The following is a 24,083-nucleotide window of genomic DNA, read 5'->3' on the forward strand; positions in this document are numbered from 1 at the left end:
CACACAGATATATATATATATATAATATATACACAAACACATTTTAAACCACCACAGCTTTAATTCATTTGTAATTGACTTTATTAATTGAAAGATCTGCTTTTCTCTTTCTCTCTCTATATAATTAGATAACATGACCGTACACACATGCACTTACCAGATGCAGGGCCATGAAAATGATTTTGGTAAATAATCGGACGAGGGCAGTATCGACCAGTACGATATTGCTCCACGATAAACCGGACATCTTTGTCGGGTCTCAGAGTTTCCTGGTAGAGCATCATACGGTCGTACATTTCTTTGCACAGAGGTATCGTATTGGACAAGGATGCAGCTATACTAATGAATGCTGTAAAATTACCATTAATTAGCATTTTATGTTATTTATTTATTTGGTTGAAGAATTAGTCTTCTTTATTTTATTTTACCTTGTTTTATGGTCTGGATTCTTTCTAATTCAAGACTTTCCATCTCTTCATAATGCATAAACTACATACACATATATTTTGAAAAGAAAAACACCGTAGAAAATAATGCACATCCACATTGTAAGAGATACAGAAGAAGAAAAAAGAAGAAAAAAGGGTATATATTACCAGTATTTGTTCTGTTTCCATGCGCATACGCTCAGCCTTTCTCACTGCTTCTTTATAGATCTTGTCGGCTTCAAACATTTCTTGAATAGCGATCTGTCGATATTCTTCGTGGTGTTTATGATTCCAGCGCTCAAAGATACCTCCAAAAGCCCCTGGGGTAGGTGTTTTTGATTCGTCAAATCCAGGTTTTGCGGGATCGTATTTCCGGACTAGTGTACTACCCTTCAGGCCGCTGAGTGGTTGTTTGTGGATCCGGTAGAGACGGTCTGGGGAACTGTCAAACACGTGTGTTTTTACTGCTGCTATTTCCGGTACTGTTTCTGCTGTCGATCCAGGTGCCGATGCTGATACAGAATGCAAGAAACATTGCTGAAGAAGGTCTCGGCAGATCTCCATTGACTCGAGCTGGATAAGCTTTTCTTCGGTGTCCAGTCTTCCAGAGTCAAATGACTCGCTCTGGCCAATGTTCTCGTTTGCTATCAGTCTAGAACAGTAGCCATGGACCCAGTTGTACACATAGCTGCCTGTCAATGAAATATCTTCCTCTTCTTTGGTGCGATTGAATTCCTGACGGTAGTCCTCCTGCATCTGATAAAGAACTCGAGTGATTTCTCTGTAAGTGAATGCCCACTTGCCCAGGCGAATCTGCAGGTCCGAATACGGGAGGGGAGGAATGTAGTCAAGGTCTTGGGTTTGAACCGCACGACATTTTGCCACATAGGATGTTCGGAGTTGTTCTACTGTGCCTGCCACAAGTTCAAACGAAGCGATTCGTTTGTCCATTGTGGCCTTGGTGGTTGTGACAATCCGCTGGTAACGTGTGGTCAGTCTCTCGAGAGGATCAAGAGCAGCTTCTGTTAGATTAGCGGCCCGAGAGAGATGGCCTTGTGCTGTTTCGCCACTCTCAGAACGAACAATCTCAAAACTTTTCTTTAGGCTTGCTCCAACGTCTCGTTCGAATGCTGTGTTTAATGAGTCATTGGGTGCCAATGCCAAAAGAAGATCGGCGTAACCTTGTTCTGCGGCAATACGACGTCGAAGATATTGTACAATCACCGAGTTTTCTTCAACAGATTGATGTAGCTTTTGATGGAGTACATTTAATCCTATAGAAAAGTTTGGGACTGGGTCTATAGCTGCATTAGGAGACCAGAATGACTCTTGAAATGGGTGATGAAGCATTGTTATTGTTGTCGTTATTATTATTTCTTATTTATTATTTTAAAATGAACAAGAAAGAATCCCCAAGATGTCGCAAAAGTCAAGAATAAGGCAGACTCAAAACGCTTCAAAGTCACACAACTGTCTCTAATGGAAAGTGGTTATAATCAAGTTCCCTTCAACCTCCTAGCCTTTTTTCCCCCCCTTCATTTCTTTTATCTCTCTCTTGGTTCCATTCCCTTCCTTTCTCCCATTACGTCAAATATGATATTCTGATGTGCTTGTATAAAGTTTAAACATTTGCCTGCCTCTTTTTTCTTTCTTTTATTATTATTTATTTATTTATTTATTTATATTTGATATTTGATATTATGCTTTCATTGGGGTCTGGGCAGCTATTGGAAGTCCAAATTCATCCAACAATATCTCGTGCTGCTGTTATAAATATAAATATTAGAAAACAAGGAAAGAATAGACTTGTGTTGTAGTTTGCCAAGTACCTGTTTAGGATCTGTTTCGGCAACCTTTGGAAGATCCTCAGTAGGATCCTGTAGATAAGAAGGGACTTCGTCTTCAAAATCAAGCTCATCACCAAGAGCATCCAATTCTGTATGATGATTAGTGAGTGACAAACACAAATAAATAAATAGAGATAAAGATAATGCATAGGCTTTTAACTTGTATCTAATTTCATCTGACAATATGAATATAATGTATATCTTAATACTTTACCTGCTGCAAGGTCATCTTCATCAATATCATCAGGCAAATTATAAGATCGACCAAGTGATTCTTGAACTTCGTTTGCAGCCTCCATTAAATCCTCCATTTCATCTTGCAATTGCTATGTATTATATATGTATTATATGTATATATTGTTAGTCTCAATTTAATATTACCACAAAGAAAAAAGAAAAGAAAAGAAAAGAAAAGGAAAGGAAAGGAAAGAGTCTTACATCAATCTTGTCCAAGTCAACATTCTTGTATTGCTTTTTCATTTCCTTATTCGCTGTCTGCATAGCATCTACTGTAGCCATAACATTACGCAAATTTTCGGTTGTCATTTGTGCTTGTTCCATATTAAAGGACTGTTGCTGTAAGTTGTCTCGCTGAGCCTCATAGCTTGATAAATATTTATTAGTCAAAATATTATGTTTGACACCCACCCACTCACTCACTCACTCACTCACTCACTCACTGCACACACACATTTATTTAATTATTTATGTGTGTATATAGTGTGTGTAGTGTGTAGTGTGTAGTGTGTCTTGGCATTAATTTACTCACAGTTTTTTTTGTTTCAAGACTCTCAACGCCTTTTGCTGTACTGCACTCTACATCAAACAAATAAAGCATTGATGGATTTGCACTGAGCCAAAGACACTCTATCATTCATTTATTCATTCGTACATTCATTCTTTATTTTATTTTATTTTATCTTTTATAAACCCTTTACAATGCCTAACTGTCTATTTCTTTTTTATACTAATAATTATAATAACAGCAGCAAAAACAGCAACAGCAAAAAGGCAATATCCGCAGCAATATTTATAATAATAAAAAGAATAATACCTTGGCAGGTCCATCTCTCATTTTCTTCATCTGATCTCTGTACCTTGTAAGTTCAGCATCAAGTTTCTTGACTTTGACTTCAACAGCATCAGCACGACCATCCGTCTGTTGAAATCCAGAACAGTAAGAGAAAATAAATAAAGAAAGGTAAAGAATGTTACTACAAATAATTCTGCTAAGCACTCCAATACACACACACATAGAGGCATAAAACACACAGGCACACAAAAGGAATAAAGAAAGAAACCAAAACTTTGTTTCAAAAATATAATATAATATATTGATTTTATATTATTTGATTTTATTTTATTTGATTTTTACCGAAGATATTGCGTCGTTGAGTGTAGGTTTTGGTGTCTTTTTAGAGGTTCCAAATAGTCTGTTCATTGTGTAAAGAATTCGAATGAAGAAAAGAAGAAGGAATAAATGTTCTTTAGAGGGAATTATAAGCGTAACCAATAATAATAATAATAATAAAATAAAAAAAATAAGAATATAATCTATATATAAATAAAATTAAAAAGCCCGAATAAAGAAACTCAAAAACTGAGAGACCAAAAGGGCAAATTTAGATAGAAACGGAAGCTGGAAGTTGAAGGTTACAAAGTATAAAGCTTCCATTAAACAGCCAAATATAAAGATTTAGTTAAAAGGCATAAAAGCTGTCACAAACAGTCAACTAGCCAGCTAGCAAGAAGAAGAAGAAGTATAAGAAGAAGAGCCTATATATATAAAAAAAAAAGCACGATTTTTACAAGCTTTTACATATATAATATATATTGTATTATATAATGTTATATAATATTGTATAATTCAGCTGTTTATTCAACGCTTATTTCTTCTACCAAAAATAAATAAATTATTATTATTATAATAGCGGAAAACCTCTTCTTCTTCTACCCCCAAACAACATCTTTCTTTATTTATTTTTTCTTTTTTTTTTTTTACTTTATAGAGAAACACAAAAATAAGCTTGATATTTTTTTCTGTTTTATTTTTGCTATCATTCTCACACTGGTCAAGACCCCCATTAACTCGTATTCCTTTCACCCATTTCATGTCTTTCGTTTCAGACTCCTACAACACTACTTCATTTGACTGCGACACTCCACACGATCAACAAACTAATTATTATACATCCAATCATGGCTCTGTCAAATCTTCCTCTGGACCTTCCACTCTACCTGAGCTTGGAAATGCTTTTAAGAAAGGACGAAAGGGTCTCCCACCTGTAGATCCAAAGTAAACCACACCAGCTAAATAATAATAACAAAAAAAAAGAAAGGGCACTAACCAACTCCATTTAATAACATTGTATATAGTGCACCATGCTACATCCAACAACTCTCTGTAGAGCTACTCACTCATGTTTTTGCACAACTAAATCCGGTCTGTCTTACCACAGCAGCAAAAGTATGCCACCTCTGGCGCCATATTGTGAATGACGATAGTTGTTGTAAGTTATACAAACGTTTTATATTTGTGAGTGTGTTCAGGCACAAGTGGTACATTCCGATACTATGGTATCAAATACATAAAGCTAATATAACTACTCTTCTTCTTCTTTTTCATCATTTTGCTAATAAAAATAAATTAAATAAATTAAAATTAAATAGGGAAAACTGCATTTGTGTCTTATTTTGGATCCCAACCTCATAAGCGCTTGAGACCGAGTAGCTGGAAATTGGAGTACATTCTTCGAGCTGATCTTCTTCGGTAAGTATTTATTTATGATCACATAAAGTATTGAGCCGTTACTTTGGTTTTGGTTTACTGATAATTAAACTCTAGTAAATGGGAAAAAGGAAGAGGAACAGTCATGACTTTGGATCCAATGATCAGAACCATTGACGATATGTTTGTGGATTTTGAAAACTCTTCGATGACAATGGGGGCTGCAGAACATGGTAATTGATTTTCCTAAACATCCTTCACCCCCCTCCAGTAATACTATATACTCGAAAATTATTATATTTAAAGAAAGAAAGAAATGAAAAAAAAGAATGATAATCATTATCTAATCTTCGACTATACAAAGGTCTTGGTGCCAGATGCAATATAGACACCGGGAAAATGGAAAAGCCATTACTATTCTGCTCAGGTGTACAGATTCCTATGGCTTTGACGTGTGTACATGTGGATCAGTAAGATACAGTTATCCTTTATTATATGTATATATGTATGTATATGACTATTCTTACATTGTAGTTTTGTAGGAGTCGTATTCTGTGGGGATCTGGTCATGGTTATATCTCCTTGACAATCCGTAACAAGACTCATGATGGAAGACGACCCAAGATATTTTCTGAATTTCACCGAGGTGTCGTGAGAGCCTTTGCGTTCTCAAAGTCAACCCATGATGTCTTTCTCAGTGCTGGGGATGATTCGCGGATCAAGATCTGGAGTATTTCCGAGGGAACTTGTGTAAAGAATCTTCATGGTATGTAAAACGAAATACAATTACAAATGTATATACATGTATAACACAGCACTGTGATTGTAATCATCAGCATCATTATTCATTTACTTACAAAATATTTTCTTTTCAAATTTTTGGTAGGTGTGGATGGGCAGCCAACTTGCCTAGAAACAACACATGATGGACACATAATTGCAGGTTTTGGAAATGGAGCAATTGTGATCTGGGATATTCAATTGAACGAGCTGGTAAAGCGCTACCGTGAACAACGACGTAACGGAGAAAGCTCAAACGATGAATCCGATGATGTTGCTGACAATCGTAGAGTGATATCTCCGCCGATTGTCGACAAAAGCACACCCGTAAAATCGATTAGATACGATCCAAAGTCAGAGATGTTGATGGTGGCCTATGGTGACACCTATCAAGTCAGAAAGTTCAGTATCAACAATGGAGAGTGTGTTGCAATTTTTGAGCCCAAAGAAAAATTGGGCAAGGTAACATGTATGGAGTGGGACACCGCCCTTCCAGCCGGAGCTCTTGCTGTTGATTCTGGTTCTGGTCATAGTTCTGGTTCTGGCTTTAAGAACATACACAGCTACGTAAAAGGAGACAGTACCGTGATTTCGCAAAGTACTCGAGAAATTGTGGCAGTAAAGACGACTCAGATTATGGTCACAGGTGACTCGACTGGCACAGTATATTTGTGGGATGGAGATTCTATCGAGAAAGATGGTCTTGTTAGGCCTTTAAAGGTGATGCATGGCCATATCGCAGCCATCAGTTCAATTTATATAGATGCTTTTAAGATTGTTACTGGAAGGTAAGCTTTATTTATATATATATATATTTGATCAAAGAAGGACTAGTATCTAAAGTCTTGTATTTGTTGTACTATATATCTATCTATCTAAGTAATGATGGGTGGATAAGAATATGGAATCCTATTACTGCCGCTATAATCAATGTGCTTGGAAATAAGTAAGTCAGCACAATTTTTTTACATGCATTAGATACACGTCTCCCCAGGGATTACCATTATTGCTCACGCACCCTTTGATTATCAGAATCCCAAGAAACGCACCAGTAGATCGTAATGATATTAGCATTATGCGAGTGAACAAGATTATGTGCAGTGATTACAAGGGAGTAGCTGCCATCGGGCACCACTTAAAGACATGGGATTTTTCACCCAACAAACAATTGCTTGGTGAGTGACATAGCTATGAAAATTATTTAAATATTTAGATAAACAGATAGATAGATAGCGTGCTTTTTTTATATTATGTTATATTTAACGCCCTCTCTTTGTTAGCCCAACGTAATTTAAGAGAGAAAGTAAAGGCACCCGGTGCTGGTCTCCGTGATCAAAACCTTCACTACGAGATCAAGCAAGAGCTCAAGGACTCTACAGAAAAACTGTCCCAGGAAAAGAAGGAGCGGTTTGTAAAGGCTAAAAAGGTACATAAGTTGACCTTGGGTGGACTGTCCGACGAAGAGATGCTGGCATATGCTACCATGTTGTCCCAAGAGGAAATGGTATCAAACCGTGGCTATGTATCACACGAACAACAACAACAAGGTTCTTCTGGGGGTGCCAAAAACGACATAAATAACGGTGATTACATCAATGACGAAGAGGATGAAGACCTTCTCAGGGCTGTCATTGCTAGTCTGAGTTTGACAGAAAACGAGCAGTACTGTGATCAAGAAATTTTGGCAACCAAAGCCGCAGTAAATCACAGCAGCAATAATAGTAGTATTGATAGTGGTAGTGGTAGCAGCCTTGGTAGCAATAGTTTTATCCCCTCACTCCAACCCAATCAAGCTGGTTTGGTTTCTCGTGGCAAAGAAACGGCAGAAAACGATTTTCCTGAAATCGACTTGATTCGTTCATGGCCAACTGTCAGTGGCAGCATAAACGCCACTACCACCACAAACAACAGCCAAGACAAAGGCGACAATGGTGGCATTCATACTCCTTCTCTCACTGTTAATACACACAATTGGAGTGATGTGAGGAGCCGTGTGATAGAACCGTTGATTGCAGAGAATCAAAGCAAAGGCTCGTCGAATTTGCAAGATGAATACGACGAAGAGCTTCAATACGTTCTTATGTTGAGTCGAGGTGAAATTTGAAATTGACAGAACAACGCTAGTATAAACACACCCACGCACATCCATATATATATTCCTTCTTAAGTATATGGAGATATTATTTGATTAAAAACAAAAAGGTTTCTTATTTTTTTGTTGTTTTTGGTGTTTTTTTTTTGTTGGTTTTTTAAGAGAAATATGTTATTTACAAACAATGTAGCATGCCACAAACATCAAGAGAAATATCTCTTTCTTTAACGAGCCTCGAATTGTACCACTAAATAAGAGAAAAAGAAGATTAGGTTTGGGATTAGAGATAGCTCGACATCGATAAGTTATTCAAATTGTTGTACTATTCGATTTTGGTCTTTCATTTCTTTTTCTTTTTTTTTTAAAAAAAAAAGACGTACTTCTCTTGGTTCTCTTCTTGTACATGATTCTGTGGCCACAATCCTGGCAACGAATTGGCTCTCTGGGTTTGAGCTGATTCTCAGCGCCGCAATCTAATTTACATATAAGAAAAAATGAATATAAAGTATCAACATTAGATCATTGTGAAAATGAAATTGATCATTTGTGCATAAATATTTATATCTAGTATAAATGCAGCATTTGATTTTCTTTTTCTTAAAAGAAAAATTGGCCCATACCAGCACAGATGTAGGTCATGGCGACAGGTGGGCGGATTGGGGTGGACTGATAGCCTTCCATGGTTGTAATGCGTTGTTGAGAACAAGTGAAGAAACAAAAAAAAAATAAAAAAAATAAAAAGCCAGATCTGAAGGTTGAGTCTATTTGCACATTATTTAACAGTCACTTCCTGTCAAAACCCCCTCCCCCCCCCCCCCCCTCATCTCCTTTCCTCCCTTCATCTCACTCCTCTTTTTTTTTGACTTTTTTTTTTATACTCTATACAATCAAAGATGTACGAGATAATTGTAAAAAAAAAGCATCAATATTAATGGCCTCGGATTTGGCTTTAACTCGAATTCTCTCGATTCATGAAACCAAAAATATTCTATGTCTTTAAAAAGTTGGAATATAAGCACGTAATTTAGACTTTGCCTTTAAATTCTCTGCAAATCTTCTTACTATTTTGCAACCACATCACTTAAAGTCTACTATCCATTCAATAAACTGCTCAACTCATTTTTACAAATTAGCTATAATATATAGTATTTGGACTTTTCGTAGCGAATATATACATAAAACTTGAGGGTATGGGGGGAGCTTTACTTTCAAAAAGTATGTTAATTATTTGTTAATTTATTCTTTATATAGGGCTAGAATTCATCATAAAAAAGATTTTTGTGTGTGTCCGAGTGAATTTATGTGTGCCTGGGTGGATTTATGTGTGTGTAGGTAGATTTATGTGTGCGTGCGTAGATTTTGTGCGCCAGACGTGGCACAGCAGAGGTACAAATATTAAGAGAGGCAAATTGAATAGTAAGAAAAAGAAAGTCTTTATCGATTGATATATAAGCATATTATTCTACCTCTTTAATAAATAGCACTCTCACAGTATATACTCTTTCTAATATTGACATAATATACAAAAGTCATTTCCGAATATTTCGAATATTATTTTAACTTTCTTTAATAAATAACACTCTCACAGTATCTATTTTTTCTAATATTGAGATACTAACCCAAAATCAATCACAAATACCTCAATTGCATTGCAGTATAATATTTAAATACAATTATGATTGGAATAAGAGGGTCAATTACTTGTTATCAAATAAAAATAAAAAATCAAAGACTAACTGAAAACTCGTAAAAAAGCAAAAATAAAATAAAATAAAAAAATAAAATAATTAATATGAATTTCAAATGTCAAGTATTTCTGGCAGATTGCAGGGCATTTTTGGAACTCAAACTGTCTAAGCTTTTTTTAGTAATTTAAAAACACCTGGGAGCGTGGCATTTTTGTGAGGCTAGCAGTTTTCCTACACAAAAAAAAATGCGACGGTGTTTCAATATTTTGTTTCTCCTAATGTCGTATAATCAAAAAAGCAAAATTTTCAGACTTCGGACTTAAAGGCTTACTTTAGAAAATATTTTACTAAACGGCCTATTTTTTATGTGCTACAAGTAAAGTAGCAAAAAAAATGTCGGAAAGTGAAAATTAAAGAATGGGATTTCATATATAATATTGCACTTTGATGTGTGTGTGTGTGTGTGTTTTTTTTTTAAAAAAAAAATAACTAAATCATTTTGACTTTGTTTTGTACTATCTACGATGTAGAGCTCTAGTATATATAGATAAAAAAAGTCGTACAAAGTTTAGAGATTCAAAGGTGGACTTTCAAGTTTTACAAGTTTTAATAATTCTAACAAGAAAATTGAAATCAAATATCAAGCATTTTCTTTCTTTTGTAATTGAACCTTTCATATAGCTACTTCCATTGCTACCTTATGCTTTGGTTATAAGAATTGTCAAGAAGAAGAAAGAAAAGGTTAATGCTAGCATATAATAAATTTATTTTATAAGATAAAGATATATAGATTGCAAAGAGATCTTTATTTCCATATTTTAATTGCCTTGATAAAGATGATTACAAAAAAAAACAGTGCTTCATGTGTGGCTTATTCATTTTGTTCCCTTTTTAATAAGAAGACTGTAATGCAATTTTTGACATTTTCACATACTATATAGTAATAATGATAATAATAAAATATGCCTTGGATTCTTGAATTGTAAGCTTTTCAAATTGTAGATTTTTATCATTCTTTTTGTATTTCGTTTAATTTTCTTTTTACTTTCAAAAAAAATATTAGTAGTTAATCCTAATTGGTTTAAAAAAAAAGAAGAAGAAAAAGGCATTCAATTGACCACCCTTAAGTGTTGTGTGGGTGAATAAGTAGTCTAGAAATTAGCGACTAAAAATAAAATTGGTGATTTCCAAAGAAGACCAGAGAACTAAAGAAATGTGTATGTATATAAAAAATATATATATATAAATCACTTTAATTCCGTCACACTTTTTGGGTCTGTTTTTTTTTTGTGACGATCAATGTAGAAAAAATATAAAATTCTAGTATTCGTTGTTTTAAATATGAAAAAAAAATCTCTTTCTTTTTTTTTCTCTCTACTCTTCCTTCTCTTTCTCTCTTTTTTGTATCGAGTATAGTAACCATGAGCGCCGTCCAAGAAAACGCCGTACCTTCCGTCCAGGAGAACACCGCTGCTCCCGTTCAAGAGACCACAGTTGCTCCCGTCCAAGAGACTACCGAAGCTCCTGCTCAAGAGGTCACCGAGGCTCCTGCTCAAGAGGTCACCGAGGCTCCTGCTCAAGAGAAGCCTGTAACTTCCATCAATGACAAAATCCGCAAGCAGTTCAACTTCTACTTTGGTGACTCTAACTTGCCTTACGACAAGTACCTCTGGACTTTGACCGGAAGCACTGGAACTGGATGTAAGTATCTTGTACACACGTGTGTGTGTGTAGATATATATATATATATGCAATTTCTTTTTTCAAAGAAAAAAATGGAAATTATTAGAGACGTATTTTGAATAGAGAGCGCTACTCTAGGTCTCTATTTTATGCTTTAAAGGGAAAGAATCAAGTCAACTAATCATTGTCATACTTCTTACATTTCAATTCAACAGGGGTCCCTATTGAGAAGGTTGCCAGCTTCAAGAAGATGCAGACAATCTGCGACGATTTGAACACCATCATTGCTGCCTTGAAGGAAGTTCCCTCTGACTTGTTGGAGATCGATGAGGAAGCCAAGAACATTAGACGCAAGACCACTCCCGTCGAAGTCAATCACGAAATCCGTTCCATCTATGTTGTGAGTAATTGATTAGAGTACTAATACTAAAAATGAGTAAAAGTAAAAGTAAAAGTAGCAATTAAGAAATTATTATTGTTATTATGATTATGATTATTTACTAATTTTTTCTTTATAAAAATAATAATAGAACAACCTTCCTTTGGTTGATGCTGGTATTGATGATCGCTCCATTGCTGCTGAAAACATGATTGCTCTCCAGAACGAACTCGAGGAACTCTTTGAGACCGTAGGTGAAGTTCTCGCTCTTCGTTTCAAGAAGTTCCACAACAAGATGAAGGTAATAAAGACGGGTCTGAATTCATACATAAATATCATTTGAAAATAGAAGGATAAAGCTGTCATAAAATTAATTGAATTTAGTTTACGTTAATTTGTTTCATTTATTCATTTTACTTATTTTTCTTTTACTATTGCTGTTATATATATAATATGAAAATAGGGCTCTGCTATTGTTGAATTTGCTACTCCCGAACTTTCCGAGAAGGCTGCCGCCAAGGAATGGGAGTTCCGTGGTACCAAGCTTTTTGTTCAAACATCGTAAGTCTGATAGTTTCTTTTTTCTTTCTTTCTAATTATTATAGAAAAATAATGGTATATGGTTTCTTATTGTTTCTATTGTTTCTTTTAGCACCCAGCACGCTGAGCTTAAGAAGAACAAGCCCGTCAACAAGCCCTTCAACAAACACTACAAAAAGCATTATGAATTCAATGCATTCAGACCTGCTCCTCCTCGCCCTACTCACAACAACAAGCGTAAGGGAGATCATGAACATAAGAAGCAGAACAAATTTGCAAAGAAGGAGCAGACAGTAAAAGAAACCGTTGACGAGGAAATGCCCACAGCCGCACCAGTAGCAGAAGCACCAGTCGCACCAGTAGCAGAAGCACCAGCAGCACCAGCAGAAACAGAAGCAGCACCCGCAGCAGAAGTACCAGCACCAGCACCAGCAGCAGTAGAAGAGAAGGCTCAGCCCGAGGAGGCAAAGCCCGTAGAGGAGAAGGCAGAGTAATAAATAAAACACAAAACGAAGAAGACGAAGACGAAGAATTTACATACATATTACACACATACATGAACAACAAACAACCCAAGATATATTAGTGGAGAAGGGAGGGGATGGGACGTGAAATCAAAATATCATATATTTCTCTATCTATCTATCTATCTATCTATCTCTTTACACAAGAATGGCATAGACTCAACCATGAAAAAAATACAATAAAATAAAGTGTCTACACATGTTACATCACAAAATAATAACAATAATACGCATTATTTCTCTCTCTCTCTCTCTCTCTCTCTCTCTCTCTCTGTCTCTATAAAGCTCTTATAAATGTTGAATGATCCATTTTATATATAAATATAAATATAACTATATTAATTTTTAATTTTTTTTTTCAATTTTAATCCTTTTTGGAATCCTCGGTGGTTTGATCAACCTTTGGTTCTTCCTTTACTTTTTCGCCAGACTTTGTGGCAAGATAGACGATGACCAACAATGCAGACACACCCACGGCAGAAAACAAGAAGATTGGTGAAGTGAAATCCAAGCCAGGAGCATTGAGAGGCTTTACAAACTCCTGCTTTTCCTGGCCAGTAGTAGGGCTGTCAGGGTTGCTGCGATGGATATCGACCAACTCTACATCGAACACAAGGGTAGATCCACCTGGGATAGCGCTTCCCATTCCATTTGCGCCGTAACCTTTATCAAACCAATGAATAAATGAATGAATGACTTGGAAAAAAAAAAGAGTGATTATAAACGTTGACTTACCCAAATGGGGAGGGATAACCAATCGACGCTTTTCACCAATGCACATACTAAATGGGTGTTTTTTTTTGGAGTGAATAAATGGAATGGATGAGATATATATATATATAAAACAAATAGAATTGATTAGCAACATTGGTATTTCAAAGTCTAATTTAATTGATTATAATAAAAAATAATTCTTCATACTTTTTCAATCCAAGGTCCCATCCTTTGATGACACGACCAGTGCCAAGGGTGAACTCAAGTGGCTGGTTGCGGTCAACACTGCTGTCAAACTTGTCACCAGTTTCAAACAAGGTACCAGTATAGTGCATTGAAAGTGAATCACTGAGAAAAAAAAAATAAGCAAGTGTTTCCAATATATATATTAGTTATTATTTGCTTACCCATCACGCGAACGAATAGTACATTGCTCTTCAGGAATCTTCTTTTTAATTCCTGTGATTAATTAATAATGAATGAAATACAATAGATAAGTTTAGATTATTGTCATTGCCATGGTCATTATAATTTCCATCGTCATTGTGATCAACCTTTATTGTTGTTGCTATTTGACTTTACCGATCTGTAATGTAGTAGGAGGAGTTTTGAGGGCCTGAGCACTGACAGCAAAGGAAGCAGCCATACAGATGGCTTGGAGTACACACAAAAGACGCATGGTATTATTTTCTTTTATATATATATATATATGAAAGATGATTGCGTAAAAGGTAAGAACGACAACAGCAACAAAGAGGATAGTCTAAAGTATTTAATTAATGAATTATAATATTTTATTTTATTTTATTTTATTTTACCTATCAAAAATTATGCGTGGCTAATGCCGATTGGATTTCTTAAATAAAATAATAAAATAATAATAATATAAATATAAATATATATGCCAATATGCCAATATGATATAGTATTTATTTCGCTTTCACTTTCACTGTTAATTTTGCTGTTTTTTTTTTATTATTATTATTTATAATAATTGATGATATTTTATGATAATTGGTATGTGCATATATTCGTATTATATAGTGGTGTAATATAGAGTAATATGGTGTTTTGTGGTGTGCTATAGTATTATTGAAAAGCTAAATGTATATATATATGTGTGTGTGTATTGATATAGATAATATGAGGTTAGTTGTTAAAGGCGAGGGCCAGAGTAATGAATAAATAAATAAATGAATGAATGAATAATGATAATAATAAAGTTTGTTCTTCTAAAATAGGATATTATAATTAAAATAATAATAATAAAAAAAAACATTAAAGAGAAAAATCTACACGGTGCTTGAGTACAAATTCCTTGACTTCCAGGTCGTCTACCCAACATCTATAGTCGATGAGTTTTAGAAAGGCGCGTTCGATAGTATTGACTTGCTCGAGTGAGAACAGGCCAGAACACAGATTGGATAGCTGGGCATTGGTCAGTGGGCCGAGACAATAAGAAGGATTACTGGAAAGATAAGAGTAGTAATGTTGCCATGATGAAGGTACGGTTGGTAGTAGTGGCTGGTGAGGAGAGAATGGTGGCGACCATCGCGTTCCACGCAAATACTTTGATGCCAATAGCATACTAGCAAGAAACATACGATGAGGAGTATCTTAAAAATAGAAATATATAGTATATATGGTATATCCATATTAGATAATTTTATTTTTATTTTTATTTTTATATTCTCTCTATCTCTCCCCCCTTTTTTTTTCTTTCTTTCTTTCATAAAATATAATAGAATATATAAATAAAATAGAAATTCATTTATGGAATATGCTGTGATATCTGTATATATATATTTATGTTTATATATAGGTGTGTGTAGGTAGGTAGGTAGGTAGGTAGGTAGGTAGGTAGGTAAAGTGGGGGGGACATCTATTATATATTTAAATATACAGAATCATAATCATAATCATAATCATAAAAAAAAAATTACCGTGGCCACCAGCAGCACCTTTGGGTAACGCGGCCTTTGCGCGATCAAGGTAGATGAGAGCCACGAGGGCAGTACGGCAGTTGACACCGGCTGAAAATGTGATCTTTTGAATGAAATGAACTAGTTCTGGCATAGGGTGTCTATCTTGCCCAAAGGTATTCTGCTGAGATTTGCATTTTCTAGAAGGTATAAGATCGCACACTGTCATGGCCATAAAATCTATTTTATAAATCATTAATATCAATAGCATCTAAAAAGAAAATTAATCTGCAGACTACAATATAATTGAATAAATTCTTATAAACTAACCTATCAGAACTGAAGGAAGAGCCAGTATTTCGGTGGGGGTGGACGGCTGGGGTGGAAGAGAAGGAGAATTTTGAAGCAGCATGGGAAAGAAATTGAATAAAGAAGAAGTCTGGAGATAATTATTATTTTATTGTATTTTAATTTTATTTTTAATTTTTAATAAATAAATAAAAAAGAAAGAAAGAAAAATTATTAATATTGATACTGATACTGATACTGATACTGATATTATTTGCTCTTTCTCTTTCTGTCTTATGTATTATCTTATTTTGATAGTCTATTTTATTGATTGTCTTGTACTCCCCCCCCCCTCTCCCAGGAATTCTATTTCTTTTATATATATATATATACTTATTTCAATTTGTATATCTCTATATCCTACAGAGGTCTTGGTGGTATCAAAGTATACTGCATTCCGGCAGTACCATTAATTGGCTATTTCTTCTTTTTTGGTTTTTCTCTTTTTTTCGTTCTTGGCATCACTCCTTACAAAATGTATTTATATACAAAGGACAGAGAAGTGAAAAGAGTAAAAGAAAAGAAAAATACAGCAGAATTCAAAGAAGAAGAAAAGAAAAAAGAAAAAAAAGGGTAGCAACCCAATGATGAGAATAGTATATTCAAATCCGGTAATATAGGGAGATGTCCTTTTTTGTTGTTGTCATAGCGATAAGACAGGAAAATAGACAGGCTGACAGCCAGATAGACAGTATATGTATATAAAAGTACATATTGTCTCCTTGCCTCTGTTTCTCTATTTCTTTATTTGTAGGGATAGTAATAGTAAATCATTAACACATAATATATGCAGATGTGTAAAATATCTAATTACTTGATTGTATCGTCTTTATCTATCTATTTATCTATCTCTGTAAAGTAAGAGCAACAAATCAAGGCTTGTCAATTATAAAATAATAATAATAGTAATAATGATTTTTATTATTGGACCGGTTACAGGTCTAGACTATTCTATTTATTTATTTATTTATTTATTTGTTGTTTCAATTTGAGTGAATTTCTTTCCTTTTTCAAATCAATACTCTCTCACACAAACACACATTCACACATGTCAAATAAAAAACAAAACAAGATTCTCAAGAAATAACAAAATACAGACAGGCAGGCAGAATTAAATAAAAAGGACTCGTATTAAATAAATTGTAAAACATGATTTAATCCAGTTTAAAATAAATATACATTTATATATATATACATTTATATATATATTTGAAAAATATAATTTACAGTTCACGCGTTTGTTTGCATTTGCATTTGTGCGTGTGCGTGTGCGTGTGCGTGTGATGGTGCTATATACAAGTGTGCATATGTTTAGTGTAGTGCGCTGTAGTTTAGTGTGTTGTGTCGTGTTGTGTAATGCTCTATGTCGGTGTACAGTTCAATTGTTTTTGTTGCTTTACTGTATCACTGTGCTGTGCTGTGTAGGTGTAGGTATGTAGAGGGTATATGTACATATGATAAGTAAATAAATAAATAAACAAATTGATCAATTGATCAATTGATCAATCAATCAATCAATCAATAAAATTGGTGATGGTGTGGTTTTCGATTTTCTTTTTTCAGTTTTTGCGTTGTTGCGTTGTTGCATTTTTGCATTTTTTGTGTTTTTGCGTTTTTTTTCTTTCTTTTTTTTTCTTTTCTTCTTCTTCTTTTTTCTTGGCTTCTTCCAGTGGTTGTTAAGTATGGGTCGGATGAACAGTATCCAAATTTGGGGGTACAATCAGAGGGCGATGGTTGTTAAGAGTACTGTGTTCTTCAGTCGAGTGTTCGGATATCGGTGTCATTTGATTAAGAGGTGGTCTATATGGTCGACCCTCCGGCATGCTAATAGACACACAGCCCGAAGGTGTGCTATTCAAACGGTTGGTTGGACGACACATGTCGTCAAACTCTTGGATCGACTGTTCGTACTTTAGGCACCTGTCTCGGTATCGCAGTTGTTCCATCCTCAATAGTGCCTCTGCTGCAGTAGTTGGATGATGAGCCCCTGGTTGCTTATCAACCAAAGCCCCACTGAATACCAGGTTAATTTCCTCCAATGGTTTTCTCTATATAACCACAAACGATGATATTATTATTATTATTATTATTATTATTATTATTATTATTATTATAATTAAAAAATGCAATAATAACACTTCATTGATTTATTTATTTACCTTTGTCTCTGGGTAGAATCGACGGACGGCACATATGATTATAAAACAGAACAAACCATAGAACAAGTATGCACCCCACAGAATGCTACGAAACATGAAAGGTGATATGATGGTAATTATCAGGTTGAAAAGATAACTTGATGCAGTCGTTACACCCATTGCATTAGCACGGATCAATTGAGGGTAAATCTCTACAATAGATAAATATAGTCATTAGCATATTATCGCCATTATACTTGATGTAGTTACTATCTCTCTTATTCTCTCACAAAGCAGCGATATAGAGAGAAATCAAAAAGCTATTGTTTTATATACCTGCTGGATAGATCCATCCCATTGATCCCCAACTCAGCGAAAATCCACTGAAGAATATGATTAGGAATACAAGGATCACATAGGTTGCTGCTTCGCTGCTCAAATATGTTGTCGAGCTGAAATCCATTCCCTGGTACACATCGCTGCCGTGAGTAACAATCCGTTCTGCGAATCGGGCCGTAACAGCCGAGATGACTACGAGTGAAATCCCCATGACCAATGCGCCGGCTGTCATAATCAATCTTCGGTCTAGCCGATCAATGTAAAAGAAGATCGGAAGTGTGGCCAAGAAACTAACCGATCCACCCACACAATTGCCTGGTTTTGTTTTTACATTAATAAATGTTCAATTATTATTATTATTATCAGTATTTAACAATTTTAATTTTGACTTTATGAAGTGTACTATAGATTAGGTAGTAACTTACCAATTAATGCTGTGTGTCTATATTTTATTCCTGCGGCTTCTAATACATCTGGAAGATAATATCTGTACAAATTAAGCAATCGATTAGTAAGATCAAGTATAAATAAATAAATAAATAAATAAATATTTCTTACAATAGTGCATTGATTCCGGTAAGCTGTGTAAAAGCATGGATACCGATTCCAAGAAGGGTTCGTCTTCTGTAGTTTGTGGTGCCGGTTTGAAATAATGCCGTGTATGGGTTTGTGGTGTATATCTTGTCAAATGAAACGTCTTGTACAATTCCGGTAAACTCCATTCTCGCATCCATATCACCGTCAGTTTTGTCGCGTAATTGTTCGAGTATGTATTTTGCTTCATCGTAATGTTCTCGATAAATGAGCCAGCGAGGACTTTAAAACAAAGTATATACATAACATTTAGGTTTCTGTTAGTGTATGTATCTATATATATATATATATATATATATTACCTTTCTGGTATAGCCCATAATCCGGATAACATTATTAGTGGCGGGATCAATTGAACAGCAAAAGGTATTTTCCAATTATTGTTTTCTGAAAAATAAAAGGTACCAAAGCACATCCAAAAGGCAACACATGAACCCATTGTTGTGCCAATTTGGTATATGCATATCATTCTACCACGATTTGATGCCTTTGCTAATTCGCTTTGATCTAATAAAGAAAATTAATTTAATAGACAAGTAATAATAATATGTATGTATGTAACTTACATAGTGGAATCAATAAGCTATAAATTCTGTAAACAATATTTATACATATATATATAAATGCATGTCAAAATTAATAGCTATAATTTATTACTATCTCTCTCTTTATTTATTTTTAATTGATCAATTGAACCCATTCTTTTCACTCACCCCAAGGCAATTCCAGAAACACCTCTTCCCACCAAAAATACTGATAGCGTGTTTGATGCGACTTGTATTATTGAGCCTGTGATGTGTATTATACTTGCAATATAGAATATCTTTTTTCTTCCCAATCGATCGATAAAATAACCTGTAGTCTATTGATATTAGCATCATAATTAGCATTGATATGTTGTTAAAAAGGTATATAATTAATTAAAAGATAAAGAAAGAAAAAAAGAAAGTACCAATGAAGAAAATATGGCAGTAAGGTAAGCTAAACCCATAGCAGCGATACCATCAAGATCGGCAGGATTTTGGACCCCAAATGTATTCTGGAAACTTGGCATAACAAGACACGCAGAAACTATACCGTTGTCCAGACTTGTATTGATTGATTGATTTTCATTGGTAACAAAATAAAATAGAATATAATATATAAAAATAGAGAGGGAAATTAGTATTGAATTATATCAAATTACATTAATATTATTGACAATTAATTATTATCATGACTATACTAATAATAACAGTGGCTTACCCATACTAAGTACGTGTACATATATATATGCATGGATACGTAAAAGTATATATATACATTGATAATAATAATAATAAAAAAACAGCAATTTGATTAAGTACTTTCTCTCTTTCTCTTGTTAGAAGCCCAAGACAATATATATATATATATAAAGAATAAGAAAAGACAAGTTGATGAGTCTTACCAGGAATCCACCAATTGACACAAAACTTTGTAAATATAATAATAATGACAACATGTCACTTGAACATTAGACATTGCAGAATGGCAATCGATAATGTATGCGTGTATTAAAAATACCTGCTAATGATGTATAGTCGTGCCTTTGGAGATACAGGTAATGTGATCATAAAAGACGATACAACAATACGCACATAAAGTAGATAATAATGACAATAATATAATATATAATTAAATAGTAATTATTTAATAAAATAAAATAAAATAAATAAAGAAGTATATATTAATATTACAATAATATGTTGAATAAGGAAAGCAACAAAATTCAAAATTGACATTGAAATTGAAATTGAATTTTTTTTTTTTAAAAAAAAATAGTCAAAAATAAATGGTATTTTATTTTATTTGATTTATTCCATTGGAATATTTACACGTATATTGAATATATACATATTTATGTGTATGAGCTTGTTATGTAGAATGAAATGATTAAAAAGGTGAAATACTAAGGGCTAGATAATATAGGTATATATATAATAAAAATTAATTTTAACGAATGGCTTGCGTTCTTGCTCGTGTTCGTGTATTTGAATATTTGGGTATTGGGTATTAAAGCACAAAGAAAAATGTATAAATATGTAATAATAATAATAATAATAATAAAAATAAAAAAAAAAGGGAAAGACTGAGTACAAAATGTAAGGTGTGTGTGTGTGTGTGTGTGTATGTGGGGTGGCAATGTCAGATCTGAGGTCACTGCGACTGTTAAATTATGCGTTTATTGATGTCCCGCTCAATTAACGCACACACTACGCACACATACATACACACACCCAAAAAAGAGAGAAAAAGATAAAGATAATAGAGAGAAAGGAAAAGTGAGTAAAATATGGTGGAGTTAAACAAGTACATTTTGGGATTTTAACTAGTTGAACCAATGCCAGCCTTTATTGAACAATCCATTCATCAACTGAATGATAAAAATCAAGCAATTGAACAAATTAAAAAAAACAATACGCAATTCCAAATCCTTCTTACCTTGAGACGCAACCTGGCATCTGCAGTTACTTTGTACCGGTCAGCGATCATCCAATCAGGAAGCGGTTCGTGTGGCTCGTGTGGCTCAAGTGGCTCAAGTGGCTCAAGTGGCTCGTGTAATGATTGAGGTTGTGTTTCCCTTGTTATCACTCTTGCTCTTGTTCTTGTTCTTGCTCTTGCTCTTGCTCTTGCTCTTGCTGCCGCTGCTTGTTCTGCTGCTGATATTGCTGATAGCGCTGCTGCGGCTGACACGATTGCCGGTACAAGTAATGATCCTCCTGCCATTAATTCCTCTTCTCTACTAGCATCTCCTGGCGTTACTCCTGGTGTTGCTCCTGTTATTACTGTATTTGTATTTATTTCTGCTGTTACTGTTGTCATTGTTGTTGTGGCTGGTTCTGCGTGTGGAAATAAGACATTTACTGTGTCCAGATAACTCCAAAACTCTTCTCCAGCCTGGGTTACCATCATGCACATGTCGTCCACGTCAACTGGCTTTTCTGCTGCCACACACAACACCAACAGACTCTCGACATTTCCACTCACAAGAGCCTCGCCCACGCACTCCTCAAACGTGCCACTGATGTTCGATTCCAAATAAAGACTCGTAACTTCGAACAGGCATCCAAAAAAGTGAGCAAATCGCACATGGACCTCCCGTGTGCTAGCCCATGCCCGGTAATCATTCGTTTTCAATAGCTCAGACACCTTTGCACATTGGGCCCGCCACAACCATGCATAGTCCCGAGGTAAGAAAGGGGCCAATGGGTATTTAGTACTACGCCTGCGGTATTTCTGTATTTTATTATTATTATTATTATTAATAAAAAAAAGAAGAATATTATCATTATAGCCTTACATAGTCATGAAGTACCCGTATAGCCGGGGTGTGCATATAAGTCCTTCGAACTTCCAGACAAAGTGAAGCATAATCCTGCTCTAATCCGACTTGGAGATCTGGAGAAAGAATCCGGCGTGTAACCAGTTTCTGTAGTGTGTCGAGAAGATCGGTGAATGTTGTCTGCCTGTTTTGCTGTTCGTGATTCTCTACGATATGACAAATGAACTGCAGGAGCTCCATTGCTAATCCACTCCGCATTTCATGGTCCCGACGTTCATCCACACCAAGGGATTCGAATGAGCGCAGCAGAGACGCAATCGTGCAATGATAATGAAAATGTTGGTTGAGGTGGTGCTGAACAATTGGTCGAAGAGACTCTAGGGTCGAGAGTGTGTCGAGGTCATCGTACTCTAGTCTCCCAAGTACAACATCAAGAAGTTCATTTGGTAGTCGTGTAAGCATAGTAAGAGTTGTTGTATTTAAAAAAATAAAATAAAATAAAAAAGATAAAGATAAAACAAAAAAAGTATAAAATATAAATATGAGAACAAGAATATATTGATAAATCTAAATATACAAAATATATGTATATATGTATTATATACGTCTTTTTAGTGAATGAATGGGTGAGTGAGTGAGTAAGCGTGTGTGTGTAAAAATGAAATGTTCAAACAACACACATATATATATATATATAAATTTGTATGAAAGGGAAACTCATCCAGAAAAGTCACGACGGAGTTTATTACTTCTTGCTCTCTTGGGGTCATCTGACACTACACAGATACTTTAATTCAACACTAATGATTATTGGACTAATATTTTTTATCAATTCTCTTTATATATATATATCTGAGTGAGTGGGATTTATTATTAAGTCTGTTACTGTTACTGTTGAAAACTATACGATTTTATAAAAGTAATGTATGGTAGCCAAAATATTGAGAAAGAGAGAAAGAGAGGGTTTCAATTAATGCCTTTCACAAATATTGTGCCTATAAACCAAAAGAATAGATAAATCGATTAGAATACTTTTGTAACGATTTTTAGTACCTAAAAAATAAATTAAAAGATTCTGATTCTATATGGTAGTATAAATCCGACTAAAATTATTATGTTATTTATTCTTTACTACGATTATCACTATTGCATTAGAAGCAAGATCAAATAAATCAAATAAAATAAAGGAGGAGGTCAAGATGACGTCTATTTGGATGGTATTTTGAGGAATAAATAAAGTAAAGCAAATTGGAGTAAATTCGATCAATAGAGTAGCCTGCCAGTATCTTGGTTCTCTTGTTGATTTTGGTAAGCTTGTAATTATTTGACAACCATTACCACAGCCCACAATCATTCTTTATATCATTTCTCAAGCACTAAAATATAAATAAAAAAAAATGGTACTAAATAAGTCTTGTACAATAATATCTCTTTCTCTGTAAAAGCTTAAATTAAATAACCAGGTGATTCCCGAATTTCTATAATGTAACTCTATACAGTATCCGTGTCCTGGACCGGCGGCTCTCATTATATATCTTCTTTGAAAATACAGAAATATATTCTTTATTAATGAATTGTTTCAATAATTCAGTAGCAACCATATGATATTTGGTACCATTATTGTTTGTTTGTTTCTTTTAAATAATAATGATAATAATAAAGAGTATTATATTCTATGATCATTTCGGTCAGTAGATCGGCTGATTCCATGTTAGTCTAGATTACGTGTGTTTAAACGGGCTAGAAAGGGCATGTAATTAATTATTATTTTTTTGCTTTGTTGTTGTTACTGTTACTACTGCTATTGATATCAATATAAATATTTTTTTTGCTGCTGTTGTATATTTGACATCTACAGACACACTAAATACTAAATACTAAGCATACACACGGTCTGGTTGAACATTCATCGGCTCACTCACATATATACATAATAGATGTGTATATGATCAATTGATATCAATGTTAATGTTATTTATATTTTATTGATTCTTATTTTATGCTATTGTTCTTTGAACATCTTTATTACCATATC

General features: G+C 34.3%; 8 protein-coding genes across 8 annotated transcripts; 2 read left to right on the plus strand and 6 right to left on the minus strand.

The window, feature by feature from the left end:
* Positions 1-2,044: 2,044 nt before the first annotated feature.
* On the minus strand, positions 2,045-3,728 carry PHYBLDRAFT_36918 (hypothetical protein). The gene is made up of 7 exons (XM_018440086.1): positions 3,651-3,728; positions 3,330-3,434; positions 3,045-3,091; positions 2,714-2,879; positions 2,490-2,601; positions 2,258-2,364; positions 2,045-2,192 (listed from the first exon to the last, which is right to left on the minus strand). Exons 1-7 carry the CDS (start codon positions 3,714-3,716, stop codon positions 2,127-2,129), a joined length of 669 nt encoding a protein of 222 aa, XP_018298478.1. The 5' UTR covers positions 3,717-3,728; the 3' UTR covers positions 2,045-2,126.
* A 658-nt stretch (positions 3,729-4,386) lies between these two features.
* PHYBLDRAFT_137999 (hypothetical protein) lies at positions 4,387-7,887 on the plus strand (the record flags this gene model as incomplete). Its single annotated transcript, XM_018429914.1, has 10 exons — positions 4,387-4,571; positions 4,652-4,785; positions 4,946-5,045; positions 5,121-5,236; positions 5,368-5,473; positions 5,546-5,769; positions 5,890-6,571; positions 6,664-6,729; positions 6,816-6,958; positions 7,064-7,887. 10 exons carry the CDS (start codon positions 4,387-4,389, stop codon positions 7,885-7,887), a joined length of 2,580 nt encoding a protein of 859 aa, XP_018298479.1.
* Positions 7,888-7,938: 51 nt separating this feature from the next.
* Positions 7,939-8,556, minus strand: PHYBLDRAFT_178598 (hypothetical protein; the record flags this gene model as incomplete). Its single annotated transcript, XM_018438013.1, has 3 exons — positions 7,939-8,122; positions 8,256-8,348; positions 8,496-8,556. 3 exons carry the CDS (start codon positions 8,554-8,556, stop codon positions 8,100-8,102), a joined length of 177 nt encoding a protein of 58 aa, XP_018298480.1. The 3' UTR covers positions 7,939-8,099.
* A 2,410-nt stretch (positions 8,557-10,966) lies between these two features.
* PHYBLDRAFT_178599 (hypothetical protein) lies at positions 10,967-12,900 on the plus strand. The gene is made up of 5 exons (XM_018438014.1): positions 10,967-11,264; positions 11,462-11,646; positions 11,777-11,926; positions 12,089-12,186; positions 12,278-12,900. The coding sequence occupies exons 1-5, from the start codon at positions 10,985-10,987 to the stop codon at positions 12,657-12,659; spliced, it is 1,095 nt and encodes a 364-aa protein (XP_018298481.1). The 5' UTR covers positions 10,967-10,984; the 3' UTR covers positions 12,660-12,900.
* A 153-nt stretch (positions 12,901-13,053) lies between these two features.
* On the minus strand, positions 13,054-14,049 carry PHYBLDRAFT_17816 (hypothetical protein; the record flags this gene model as incomplete). Its single annotated transcript, XM_018437960.1, has 5 exons — positions 13,054-13,352; positions 13,425-13,471; positions 13,611-13,751; positions 13,811-13,862; positions 13,986-14,049. The coding sequence occupies 5 exons, from the start codon at positions 14,047-14,049 to the stop codon at positions 13,054-13,056; spliced, it is 603 nt and encodes a 200-aa protein (XP_018298482.1).
* A 632-nt stretch (positions 14,050-14,681) lies between these two features.
* On the minus strand, positions 14,682-15,737 carry PHYBLDRAFT_138003 (cyclin; the record flags this gene model as incomplete). Its single annotated transcript, XM_018429915.1, has 3 exons — positions 14,682-15,019; positions 15,347-15,565; positions 15,656-15,737. The coding sequence occupies 3 exons, from the start codon at positions 15,735-15,737 to the stop codon at positions 14,682-14,684; spliced, it is 639 nt and encodes a 212-aa protein (XP_018298483.1).
* Positions 15,738-17,349: 1,612 nt separating this feature from the next.
* Positions 17,350-19,798, minus strand: PHYBLDRAFT_161090 (hypothetical protein; the record flags this gene model as incomplete). Its single annotated transcript, XM_018434343.1, has 9 exons — positions 17,350-17,721; positions 17,833-18,023; positions 18,148-18,465; positions 18,576-18,637; positions 18,709-18,966; positions 19,047-19,251; positions 19,311-19,327; positions 19,458-19,606; positions 19,697-19,798. 9 exons carry the CDS (start codon positions 19,796-19,798, stop codon positions 17,350-17,352), a joined length of 1,674 nt encoding a protein of 557 aa, XP_018298484.1.
* A 1,296-nt stretch (positions 19,799-21,094) lies between these two features.
* PHYBLDRAFT_61496 (hypothetical protein) lies at positions 21,095-22,510 on the minus strand (the record flags this gene model as incomplete). Its single annotated transcript, XM_018440811.1, has 3 exons — positions 21,095-21,139; positions 21,208-22,002; positions 22,067-22,510. 3 exons carry the CDS (start codon positions 22,508-22,510, stop codon positions 21,095-21,097), a joined length of 1,284 nt encoding a protein of 427 aa, XP_018298485.1.
* Between the last annotated feature and the right edge of the window lie 1,573 nt (positions 22,511-24,083).

The sequence above is a fragment of the Phycomyces blakesleeanus genome (assembly GCF_001638985.1).
Source record: "Phycomyces blakesleeanus NRRL 1555(-) unplaced genomic scaffold PHYBLscaffold_1, whole genome shotgun sequence".
Classification (NCBI taxonomy): Eukaryota; Fungi; Mucoromycota; class Mucoromycetes; order Mucorales; family Phycomycetaceae; genus Phycomyces; species Phycomyces blakesleeanus.